This window comes from Camelus bactrianus, chromosome 11, assembly GCF_048773025.1.
Source record: "Camelus bactrianus isolate YW-2024 breed Bactrian camel chromosome 11, ASM4877302v1, whole genome shotgun sequence".
Taxonomy (NCBI): domain Eukaryota; kingdom Metazoa; phylum Chordata; class Mammalia; order Artiodactyla; family Camelidae; genus Camelus; species Camelus bactrianus.
The window spans coordinates 39215031-39227893 of NC_133549.1; the positions used below are offsets into that span (position 1 = coordinate 39215031).

The window sequence follows — 12863 nt, forward strand, 5'->3', positions numbered from 1 at the left end:
CAACCCCTCTGAGATGGGCCAGCCAAAGATTATTCATCTCCCTTTAGGCAGTTAATGTGAGGCAGAGAGCTGAAGTCTGGCATACCCTGGAGCTGAGATGGGGGGCCGTGTCAAGTGGGGGTGTGTGGGGGGGTTGCCTTAAAACTGTGATGAAGTCACAGCTCCCTTGCTTCCGGGATCCAGAGCTTGGAGCTGCCTCTGATCTTGGGGGCCCTTCAGACCTTGGACTGCCTGGCTGCCCATGGCCCTTAGGGACTTGGGCCTGTGCCCTGTGTGTGGGCAGAGCTGGGCCAGGGGTCAGTGGCTTGCCTTTAGCCTTTGTCTTACTGGACAATGGTAGAAAAACCTGGATAGCAGTGTTCTCAGCTGTTAGATGGAGATGGTGGCAGGTAGAAGGATGGTGTTTCCAGAAGGGTCTTCTAGAAGCCCCTCCATTTCTGTAAGTGCCACCTGATCTCCCTTCCCCAGCCCAAACCTGAGAGCAAAGGTGAAGCTCGGGGTTAGGGGACAAAACAGAAGGGTCAGAGGTCTGGGGAAGTGCTGGGCCAGCAAGGAAAGGGAGCCGAACATAAGGGGGCTGGCACAGAGGAGAAGGCAGTGGACAGAGGACCCCTTGCCTGCCCCAAGCCCCTTGCAGTCATCCTTCTGGTGTTGCCTGTGACCAGGGCCTCGGCCTGAGCTAATCACTGGGCTCCTGTCCCTTTTTCCCCTCTCCATGAGCCAGTGGGCCAGAGCCCACTTGGCTCACAACAATACATTTTATTCACCAAACGTATAGCCTGGCTGCCCGAGGGCCTATGGAGGGGCCGGCCGGCTGAGGCCGGCCTGGGAGGAATCAGTTGTGAGGGGCTGAAGGGACCTTGGTGGGATGCCCTGGGTTTGGGGGTCATGGAGAGCATGGGGAACCTGGGGCGGGGGCCACCGTAGGGCTTGGCTTCTCAGGATGAGCCCAGCTGTTTGGAGAGAGAGGCTGAGGGGAGGCAATGTGGGCTGGGGGAAACCAGCCAGACTGGGAGTCTGGGGCCGGAGTCTCGGTCTCTCTGTCTCTCTGGGCCTTGATTTCCCCAGCTGGAATGTTGGTAAGTTCAGTGACAGGAAACCCATAGGTAAGGGGCTGAAGCCGGGGATCCTTATAGACAAGGGTCCTTGGGCTGCTTCGGCTGGCATCTACCCATGAGTGGGCTCAGGGGCTCCTGGACTGGCTCTCCAGCTGGCAGTGCTCACTGCTTCCAGGAGGTCTGAGAGAGTCAGGAGAAGGGATGGAGCCATGGCCACCCTTCTCCTGGCGCCTGTGGCCCTTGCCCTAAGCTGCCTGTTGGTTTTGAGGCTTCAGAGGAACCTAAACCCCTCTTTTCCTCCCCACATCTCCCATTTCCTGTTTGCTTTATAAACACTGTCTACAATTTACATAGAATATTAACCCTGTCACTTCATACCACACTCAGAACAACCCCACAAGGTAGGTACTGTGATTGTTCCTGTTTAGGGATGCGGAAGCTAAAGCTCAGAGAGGTTAAGTATCGTCGGCAGGGTCACAGAGCTAGTAAGGGCGAAGCAGGACTGGACCTCAGACCCCAATTTTATGCTCTTGTACCATGAATCTCAGGCAGTTATGTCCTATGGCACCAGTCCTGGGCTGTCTGTCTACCCTCATCAGGGAGACCTTTGTCTAAGGCACAGGGAAGTCAGTGCAGGACAGGAGCAGGCACTGTGGCTGAGTGATCATGTGGCTCCTGGAGGGCAGAGATGGCTAAGTAGAAAGGGGCTGGTAGAAGGGAAGGCTTTCCAGGCAGGGGAAACAACTAAAGCAGACACTGGGACCTAAGAACCTACGTAGAACAGTGTGTCCGGCACACAGTGGGTGCTCGATACACGTGTGTTGAACAAATGACTATTGCCTGGATCAGAGGCGTTGTGTGTCAGGGAACTTGGGGAGCTCAGGTTGTCAAGAAAGTCTGAGCTTAAGTGTGGCCTTTCTTCTATAGGCAGCAGTGACCCACTAAAGATGTTGAAGCAGTGGACTGACTAGGCAAAAGCCTCATTCAGAAGTTTAACTTGGCAGCCGGGATCTTGCAGGAGCCAGGGGTCCATCCAGGTGGTGGTTGGAGGAATGCAGGTGGGAGGCAAGGATGGGGCAGGGCTCTGGGGAGCTGCCAGGGGCTCTGAGAAAGGCACAAAGGCCCATCCCTGGATGAGACTCTTACAGAGTCCCCTTCCAACCTGGGAGGAGCTCTCCTCTCTGAAAAGGGTACACCCCCTTCTCCATGTCTCTGCTAAAGCCTTCCTGTCTGAAGACAGGAGGCTCCTTCCACTCCCCCTCCCCCTCCCTCGGGCCAACTCCTTCGGCCCCCAGTTTTCCAGGCCTTGGCTGGGAGAGGATCCAGAGCAGCCTCTGTGGGATGACGTCACCCAGCGGCCTGCCTGCCGAGTGGTTTCTCATCTGGATACCTGCTCCCAGCTCACGCCTGCCTGGGCAGCCCTGGGCAGGCAACACCCTAAGAGGCAGATGCCAGAGAGCGCGAGCAGGGAGCCTGCTTGTAGTGAGGGAGGGTCAGGCAGCCAGGAGGACAGAGTGTCTATCGGTGTGTCCATCTGTCTGTCCCCTAGCCTATGTGCCACTGTCGGTCTTCTGTGCTCTGGAATGCCTGGAGAACATTTTCTTAACTTTTCTACCTGTGTCCCAGAGTGTCAGTCTTCAGACAGCTCAGGCCAATTTTCCAAGGGGTGGGATGGAGGGGGTGCAGTATGTGGATTTTTCCCCTCTTTGAAATCTTGCCTCAGATTTCCTTGGCTTGGATTAAAATGAGCTGATGTCTCTCCATTTGCCGACACCCGACTTGTCCTTTCCAGCAGCTTTTGGCCACAAATCACTCCTCACTCCTCCCTGCCTCTGTTTCCCCATCTCTCCTTTCTCCCTTCCAGAGTTTAGTTGTCTAGCTTCCCCAAATTTCAGAGATGAGGTCCTGCCTGGTTTACCTGTATTGGTTCAAAGCAAGCCATTAAATCACTCTGTTCATCTATCTGCCCATTCATTCATTTCACAAATGGTTACAGAGTGCCTACCCCAGTGGGCACTGTGATCTGGTCAATAGATGCCACAAGAGTTGACAGGGAACCAACACTCCAGTCTTTATTAAACACCAACTGTTTGCCACATGTGTGGGTACAGGATGAGGCAGGGTCCCTCCAGATCAGTGGCTCTCTGTAGGCCATGTACAGGGCAGAAGTCTGGACACAAGCAGTGGTGTCAGTTGGGCCTGGGTTTAATCCCAGCTGTGTGACCTTAGAAAGATTGCCTCATGAGCCTTAGTCTGCCTTTGCATGAGATGGGGCTATAACAAGGACCTACACCTGCATTGTTCTGAGAATCAAATGAGACAGCCCGTGATAAGGTCGGCGTTAGGTGGTGCTGCCCAGAGTGAGCACTTAAGAAGGCTTGCTGTTCATTGCCGGCATAATCGGGGTTCTCTCAGGATTTGGAAGCTCTCTAACCAGCTGGGGAAATCCTGTGTTCTGTTTGTATCTTGAGTTTTCCTTTCCCACACACTGGAAAGGGAGCCCCCGTGTCCCACAGGGCAGAGGCTGGCCCTTTTTGCGCTGGGTGCACTTAAGAAGTGCCCTTGGCCACAGAGGCACTGCCCCTCACCCCAAGGGTGCGGGGGGTGCACAGTGGGAGGTAGTCTGTCCGCTCTGTGCCCAGCACTGTCTCTGTCCAGCTGGCAGGGGCAGGCACGAAGCTGGCCCCATCGCTCAGCTGTTGGTTGCGTTTCAGCCTGAAATACAATCCTGGCTTTGGGGGGGCTGCCTTGGGTAGTGCGTACCCATGTGGCAGGCCTCAGCTGGGACAAGGTCCCGCCTGGGTCTCCAGGGGGCCGAGCGGGAGCTGCAGGGCGCACACCTCCTGGGAGAAAACTGCCAGGGGCAGTGGATCCTTTCCCCTCCGTTGCCCCCTTGCCCTAGGTTAGATGGCTGCATGGGGAGACCCAAAGATCTAAGCAGTGCTTTTCTCACCCTGGCTGTGTATGAGAACCACGTGGGAGGACGGGGTGTCTAAAAAATACCCAAGACCAGTTAAATCTGGATCTCTGGGGGTGGGGCCCAGACATCAGTATTCTTTAAAAGCTCCCCAGGCGATCTTATGGAACCAAGTTGAGGATCATTGTACTAGAAGAATGGGATGTCTGGAAATAGGAATCAGGCAGTTCTGTAATGGAAAGACATGGGCTTGAACCTAAAACATTGAATGAATTTGGTTTTCTCTATAGTAGCTGTGTGAGCTGGGGCAAGCCTCTTGTCCTCTCTGGCCCTCTGAGGTGTCTTTTGTGAAGTGGGAAGGCAGGAGGATTGTCGTGAGGATAAAATGGAACGGTGTACGTGCCTGGCATAGAACATCTGCCAAGTTAGACTCAGGCATGCAGGGAATGTAGCAGCAGGCTGAAGCACCAAGGGGGCCATGTGGGACCTGGGGACCCTCTCAGCCATTTCTATAGCCAGGCTGGCAATATGAGGCCCCTAGCCTTTCAGGAGATGGGTAGATGTCTAGTTTAAGAAGTGTACTAGGAATTCCCTTCTGAGGGGAGATCGGGGGGTATGTAGGAAGGCTTCCTGTAGGTGACCGGTAGGTCTCTGGTTTGTGGATTCTTTCAGCCCCTAGCAGGTCTGTATTATCTTAGGTGCTTTGTCCCCACTCCACCCTAGTGGAGTAATAGGCACAGAGAGGTTTAAGCAGCATGTCCACTGTCACACAGCAAGTAAGCTGAGATGGGCACCCACTCTGTCCACCTTCCAGCCCAGTGTTTGTGCTCTGGTCCGGTGGCTAAGGAGGACAGGGAAGTTGCTTGCTCCTGGGAACCTCCGGCCCACTGCCCTCCTCCTGCTGAGCCCCACCTTTTCACCCCTCAGGCTCCTGAAATTGCCGGGAGAGGGCGGCTGGAGGCTTCCAGGAGCCCAACCACAAGCCCCAGCAGAGCTTAAAGGCAGAGGGAGGCTGAGTTGGTCTCCACGCGGCCGGAGGGTGGCAGCCAGGACAGACGTTGCCGATGCCCTGTAGGGAAGCGGGGCTGGGGTCTGGGGCTGGTTCCAGGGCTCCAGGCCCGTGGGCTCGGTGGCAGCGCCTTGGTGAGCCCAAGGGGCAGGAATGGAGCCGAACTTGACGAAAAGTTGGCGGGGGGCGGGCTGGGCTCTCCAGTGCTGGCGCTGGGACTTTCTTCTTGGGTTTCAAGTAAACAGTCTCGGCCCTCCTCCCCCTCGCCTGCCTCCACCCCCGGCTCCTCATTCGATGGGTCTCATGTGTTTCTATTTAAGGGCTGCGAGTAAACCCCAGTGATTGGCGGCCTCAAACCCTCTTGACTTCTCGCCTGGGCCCGGGCTGTGGAGCCGTCCTCTCCCGCTCTCTCCCTCTCCCTCCCGAGGGGAGGACTGCTGACTCTTTCTCTGGGTTTACAGGGGTTGGGGGAGAGGCCCGAGCCCTCCTCCCGGCCTGGCCTTTCCTCTCTCCTCCGCTCTGGCCTCAGCCCCCATGGGCCGCCCACCCGCCTGCCCGCGGCCCTCCCCTCACACCCCTGCGGCCGAGGGGTCCGGAGAGACCACGTCCGCGCCAGGCCTCTCCTCTGACTCCCTCGTGCCGGGCTGTGACTAACTCATAGCAGCAGCAGGCCTTTTCCTCTGAGTTCCCTCAGCCTCTCTCATCTCTGTCTGTCTCTCTCCCCCCTCCCCACCCCCTCTGCTGGCCCCTGGCTCCCCATGTCCCCCGGTCCCCGCGGTGCAGCGGGCCGGTGTGGGGCCCTGCTATATGGCCTGTCCTTGGGGCCCAGCGAGCTGCGAGCCCTGGCTGCAAGCGGCCCCTCCGAGCGGCGCTGGCGACCGAACAGCCTCCCCCGAGGCCGATGGACAGGGGGCGCCCCGGCCGCGGGGCCATGGCCGGCCGCTGGCTCACCGCGTGCTTTCTGCCCTCGCCAGGTGCCGACACCAACGCCGAGCCCATGATCCTGGAACAGTACGTGGTGGTGTCCAACTATAAGAAGCAGGAGAACTCAGAGCTGAGCCTCCAGGCCGGGGAGGTGGTGGATGTCATCGAGAAGAACGAGAGTGGTGAGTGCCTGGCTGGCTGGCCAGCCACTTGGGGCTCCAGCCAGGCTGGTTTTTGTTCCCCTCCTCCTCCCCCACCTCTGCAGCTATACGTTATTTCCATCTGGCGGGGAGAGGGCCGAGGAGGCTGAAGTTTCCCCTGTTGGTTTGGGCTGCAGGCCAGCAGTTTGCCTGGTGGTGGAGGAATGTCTCCACCGCTCAGGGTAATTAACAGCTTGTGTTAATGCAAGGCCAGGGTGGCAGCGTGGGCATGACTGTCCAGTCCATGTTCATGGTCCCTGTGCCCTCTGAGGCCCAGCGGGTAGGTGGCTCCCGGCTCCAGGGCACCCTACAGCAGCTTCTCTCTTGGGGCCATATTCCAAGCGGGGTCCAGGAGGGGTGGGAGAACCAGGTTGGTTGGTGGGGAAGGCTGGCCATGACGTCACTGTGGGGTCCCGGGTACTCAGGCCCCTGGAGGATTGTCTGAGGGAAGGCCAGGCCTGTGGAGGTTGGCTAGTATCTAGGCGGTGAGCTGACTGCCTCCTGCTGAGCTGAAGGCCTCCAGGACCTGGGAGGAGGGCCCAGAACGGGAGATGAAGTCAGGTCCTGGGGCTAGGGAGGGTCCTGCAGCAGTTGCCCCGTCATTGGGAACTGAGGCTTTGTCTTGTCTAGGGCCGTGAGGATGGCTGTCTCAGGGGCTGCCGATTCTGAGGTTCTGAGTGGGCCCTAGTGCCTCAGTACCCTTGGCAGCAAGAGGCTCTCAGGTGGAGAGGTGAGGGCCTGAGTCCATCAATCCAAGATGCAGACCTGTGCAACCCCCTGCAGCAGTGAACTCTGGCCCAGGACATCCTTCATCAGTTTGCTCACCGATTGCTGAGGCTTGAACTGGTTCCCGGGATGTTCTGTTTTGGTTTCGGTTTGCTGTTGGGGAAGGCCCACTGAGCATAGGAGCCTCTCTGGGCTGGTTTGGAAGATACTCCCAGAGGGGAGGGGAGGGGCCTGTTTTCCTTTTCCTGTCCCACTCTGTTCCCTTCCAATATTTTAAGCTCTGAAACAAAAGCAGACCAAAGGATGCCTGTGCCCATTCTATAGATAGAATAACTGAGGCACAGAAAAGTTGAGGGAAAGTGAGTCACCTGAAGTCAAAAACAGGACAGACCGGGGTTATTCCTGGGCCTCTGATTCCTATGCCTATAGGCAGCAAGTAGCTGTACCGATGCTGAGGAAATCCCAGCAGGCCTCTTGGGGGAGGTGAATTTAGGCTTTTGCTACAGGAGGCTCAGAAACTGTGCTTTCTGAGAACAGGGCTGTGATGCCAACATAGGCCTGACTCATAACCCTCCTGGGTCTGGGGTCTTCACAGCCTGTTCCCTTCAGAGAAATCAGGCTCTGTCCTTGTGCCAGGAGTCATCCCACAGTGGCTGGTAGCAGCTGTCCCCACCCGGCAGAGCCACGTCCCTAGCCTAAGGCCTGTCCCTTCACCCCAGGTGCCCACGCTGGTCTCCTTCCTGCACAGCTTGGCCTTCAGCCTTTATCACAGTACCAGCCCCATCTCCCCACCCCCAGAGAAGGTGCCTTGTCAAAGGCTCCTGGCTCTAGAAACTCTTAAGCACTTCAAGACCCAAAGGAAGGGCTTTCTAATGTTGAGATTAAAGGCACCTGCTGAGGAGAGAGAGCTGTTTGTTTTGGGGCTTGCTCCAAAGGAAGGCGTGTCTGCTTTTCCATGTGAGGTCAGGGCTGCTCAGAAGTTGAGTTCTGGCTTTGGGACCCTCCTGCCTTGTGCCACCAGCACAGCTATGTAGCACTGGAGCATCAGGAGGAGCCCCCATGTCTCTGGGTAGCAGCCACTGGCCAGGATGGCTTAAGAGGAGACCCCACACAAAAGGAAGTCAGCTTGCTCTCAGACTGCCTGACTCCTTTTGCTTCCCATCCCATACCTAGGACCCCGAGGACACTTGGGGTCCTGTCTGGGAGTGGAGGAGGGAGACCCTTGACAAAAAGGGGGTTCTGTGGCAGGCCTGGAAAGGTGTAAGGCACCTCCTCTCCTGAGCAGTTCCTGATGGCTGTTTGAGGGGGTGGGCTCAGGTAGCCTGACCCCCCAGGGCAGCCCAGTCTGGCACAGCAACCCTCTGAGGGAGCTACTGTCCCTGGAAGTAGGATTCTGTCCACCACCTACCGGCTGGGTGGCTTCAATCCCTTAATCCCTCTGGGCCTCAGCTATTCCTTCTGTGAAATGGAGACTGGTGGCTGCTTGGAAACTGGGCCTGGAGCAGGTGACCTCCCTGAGCCCTCTCCCAGATCTGGACTCTGTAGCTGGGACACTCCATAGGGCCCTGGGTGTTAGGTAGAGAGAACCTCCCTGAGCATGACCTCTCCACTTCTCTGGGATTCATGTCTTTCCCCTTGGTGGACACAGCTGCTCAGCAGCAGATGTGTACACAGGGGTCTTGGAATGCTGTGTCCACCGTGCAGACCCACACTGTCTATTGCCGTCAGAAGCAAGGAGGCCTCCTGGACTGTACAACCAGCTTAACTAGAGAAACTAAGTGGGTGGAGGGGAGGAAGGAAAAGGGCCAACTGCAGATCCTTGGGAGGGTGGTTTCCCAGTTCAAGGAAGCTGGATGTCTGATGGTGGGGGAGGGGAGGTGTGTTGTGCATCCTGCAAGCTGGCTTTGGAAAGAGTGGTGAGCAAGGCTTTTGAACTCTGGAACAAAGACCCAATTGTGATGCCTTTGACCTTAGGACATAGTGGGCGTGTTGAGGCATTTCCACTCAAATTGTTGGGGGCAGCAGCCCCAGTTAGTATCACCCTGCCCCTTGGGTCCTTGCCTTGCCCGTTGGGAGCCAGGACTTTGCCTGTGTTCCCCTCTCACTTGACTGAAAGTTCCTAGAGTGTCCACAGAGGGACGCAGCCACCTCTGGCTCTGCTTGCTCATCACAGCCCTCTGGCAGGGACCATAGCCACTGAGGGATTTGGAAGTATGGTTGTCCTAGTGCTCTGTAATTTCACTGGTCTAAGGAGAAATGTGTCTCCAAGGCAATTCAGAGTCAGAAAACAGTAAACTAGGTCCAGGCCATGCACTTCACATGCATCATTTTACTGGAATCATGGACCAACCCCATGTGGTAGAAGGTGCTTTAACCATTTTGTGGCTGAAGTAACAGGCTAAGAGGTTAAGTCATTTCCCTAGAGTCCCAACAGCTGAGATCTCTCCCTTCTACAGAGGAAGTGGGAGGAGGGTGAGAATGGGCTGATCCCGGGAAGGGTCATCACTGAGCTGATGATGCTGCGGGTCAGGGACAGACATAGGCTAGTTGAGATGACTGCAGGGCTCCCTGGAGCATCATTGCAGAAGGATAGCTCTGTGTCCCTCCTTCCAGCATGGTGCTCATGGGTAGAGGGAATTCTTGTTGTTAATTATTACTTTGAACTTGGGGATGAGCTACCGCTAAGAGGATCTGAGGAGGGTGATGTACACCCAATACCAAGGTCAAGCCTATTCCAGGGAATGTAAATGAACAGAAGTCAAAGATACCCACAAGTGGTGGGACCTGAGTGGCTTCAGGGAAAGCATTTTTGATCAAACAGCAGGCCTGGGCTCCAGCCAGAAAAGGACTCTTTTTCTCCGTTGATCAACAGGGACAAATCTTGCAGAAAGATTCAACAGCTTTGTTAGCTTTGCCAACTATTGTTGTCTTGTCCTTGAAAACCCCTCCACCCTGGACATAAACAACAGTGCCTGAGATGATGCCTGAAATAACGTTCTTATCCCTCTAAGACCACATTGGCTTTACCTTCCAGCAGGCAAAATCTGGTCTAAGTTCTGGCAGAGTGGTACTGGCAGGGTCCCAGTTGCTCTGATTTCTGTGTTGAGCAAAGCTGCCTCCAGCTTTGCAGGATGGTTTCCTTCTCTCAGGACTAGGGGCCAGGGCTGGATGTGGGGACATGAGTCAGCAGATGCTTTTTCTTCTTCTGCTTCAGCTTTCCTTCTCTGAGTCTTTGCTTCCTTCCTGGCACTGGAGTTCTTATACTTCCTTGGAGGCACATAGCTGTAGGACTAAGGTTAAAAGCATTGTGTTGGCAAGGAATGTTGAGCTCCTGGGCCATCCAGGTGAGAAATTGTACAGGTGAGAACACTAAGCCTTGGAGTTTGAGAATCTTCAGTTCCCTCCAGAGTCAGTGCTTTAGTCCCAAATGAGTTGTGAGCAGAGGACAGACATCCACTCAGACTTGCTCAAGAGATTATTCAATGGATTTGGGAAAACCTCACCAGAACCCAAGCAGAAAGCTGGCGTGAGACACAGCAGCTGCTCTTGTCTCTGTCTCTCTCTTGGGGACCATGTGGATTTAAAGCAGTGGTCTCGTAACTGCAGACTAGTCTTCCTTCTCTTTATGTTCATTCATAACAGCAGCCTGCTGTTGGTTTGTAAGGGCTCGACTTTTCAGTTGAGGTAACCGCCACCAACTGACAATGGTCTCTGGTTCTCCGAGTTCAGATTTTAAAGTTTGAATCTGATTGGTTCCTGGCCAACCAGTGGAGTGACAGATCTTGGATCAGGTGTCCAGCCCTGGGCCAATCAGCTGTGTCTAGGAGAAGTGCCATGGGGTATAAACATGGCTACCTTGCCAGCCTCTTCAGCAGTCGCTGTTGGAGGACAGGTTTTAAAGAAAGGTGATATAGGGGAGTATGGTACCCCAGAACATGTTGGCTATTTACTTAGCAGCTGTGTGTGTAGTGGAGAAAGCAAAGAATCAGGAATCTGAATATTGGGTTTAAGATCTAATGCTATCCTAACTGGCTGGTGTAAGCAGGAATCCATTTCCTCATGCATATAAGAGAACAGTGACACATACTATGTCGGCTTTTTTTTTTTTCCCTCAATAAGATGTAACCATTTATTATTTGACAAATATTTTTATCAGTAAGACACAGTAATAAGCTCTCCTCTCAGATCTGTGTGCCATAATGATTATTTCATGCTGTCGAAGATGATGCATTCTTCAGCCATATATTGTGAATCTTCTTAACATTGAAGGTGTATCTGTCCAGTTATTTAGCTGCTTCTTCTGAACGTTGTTATAATTGGTTCCATGTGGGCTTTCTAGAACTGAGAAATGCACTGTATATACTTTATTTATCCACTCATTTGTTTATTTCACAATTTTTGAATGCCTCTTTTGTCTCAGGCCCTGTGCTGATTGGGTACATGCTCATAGATTCCTGCCTTTATGGAGCTTAAACTCTGATTGATGTGAGCATTCTGGGTACTGAAGGGGCAGGCTGTGTAGTGAGCCTGGGGTAGCTTTGCAGACTTTCTGATGTCTTAAATGCACTTCTCCTGTATATTTTCTATGTGTTTACTTAGATTGTGTGCTTACTAAGGAACCACCTGATGGGTAATTCAGACTGCCAAGCTGCTCTAGAAAAGAGACGTCCCAATAAAGATAGTGTAGGCTGTTTCTAGAAAGGCAAGTTTATTGCTGTCTGCATTACAGATAAGGGAATTAACACTGTTAACTCTGCAAAGCCTTGTAAGAGTTTGGTTCCAGTGAGCCAACCCCCATTTAGACGTGGTGACTGGTCCCCATGAGGTCCTGTCCCAGCCGGCAGAAGGTCTTGGTCTCTGACAGGTCTTCTCTTCCCAAGGAAGGCACGTGTATGTTCCTGCCAAGTCAGCCTAATCAGCAATTCCAAAATCCATTCTGGTCCAAGACTGTCTCTGGTTGGAGGCATTGAGCTGGGCCTGGGAGATGGGGGCTAGACAGGCAGAGAGAGGAAGGAATTCCAGCTCCACAGGAGTGGAGTGCCAGGTGGAAGACTGGGCCCGCGGGGGCTAAGTCAGCAAGGCAGGTGTGTGGTGGCCACAGGAGATATGTCCTGATGAAGAAAGCAGAAGTTGGGCAGCAGTATGTGGGGAGGAAGGATGGGGTCATGGAAAGTAGGTGAATAGGAGAGGGACCTGAGGATAGTAGTATTTGAAGCAAGCGATCCCGGCTGCCGAGGGGAAGATGGCAGGGGAAGGTGTATCCAGGGTGGGAAATAGCTCTTCCCTTGAGCTAGGTCTTCCTGGGCTGTTGTCAGGGAGGCATCCAAGGGCTTGGCAGCTATGCGTGCTGCCAGGCAGCCGGGTGGGGCAGTGGGTCCTGGGTGCTCCCTCTGTCTCACCTCCACCTGCAGGTGCAGTGGCTAATCACGCTGACCTCACGTTGGCTCCATGGACCTATTGTGTCCCAAGGCCTTTCCCTGAATAGTCATTTCTGAGCAAAAGATGTGGTTCGGTGGTGACCTTGGAAATCCAGCTGAAGTTCCAGAGTGACACCAGCTCATCCCAGCCTCAGCCCCAGGGCAACACCTGGCTGCCTCCCCTTCTCGGGCAAACAAATTTGCATTGAGTCTGTTACCAAGCATCTCAAATGCTGCTTTTCTGGGTTTGAGCACTAGGGGACAGATTTAAGCACACATTGCTCAGGCTCCAACAAGGACAATCTTCAGGTGATCTGTCGTCCCTAAGTTCGTATTACTTGACTAAGTGCCGGGCTGGTGCCCAGAGGTGACAGAGGCCAACAAAGTCCCATGCTTATGGGGCTCGCATGTGGTAGAGAAATAGTCACAAGTAAACAAGGAAATCAATTCTAGATTTTGAGAAGTGCAATGCAGGAAATACCCGGCACTACAATAGCGATTAAGCAGAGAAAAGAGCTGATGGAGTGGGGCCAGGAAAGTCCTCTCTGGAGAGGTGCCGGTAAAGCTGAGAACGCATGGAGCCTGGTGAAGTGAGGAAGAACCAGAGGCCAC

The 12863-nt window shown here is 54.3% G+C and overlaps 1 protein-coding gene across 4 annotated transcripts in view; it reads left to right on the plus strand.

Annotated features, from left to right (window-relative positions):
- The window catches only part of SH3PXD2A (SH3 and PX domains 2A), a 230861-nt gene that overhangs the window by 167691 nt on the left and 50307 nt on the right, over positions 1–12863 (plus strand). For all 4 annotated transcript variants that reach the window (XM_074373681.1, XM_074373682.1, XM_074373684.1 and 1 more), the window contains one exon: positions 5959–6090. In XM_074373681.1, coding sequence (XP_074229782.1) covers positions 5959–6090 — 132 coding nt within the window. The remainder of the gene's footprint in view (positions 1–5958; positions 6091–12863) is intronic.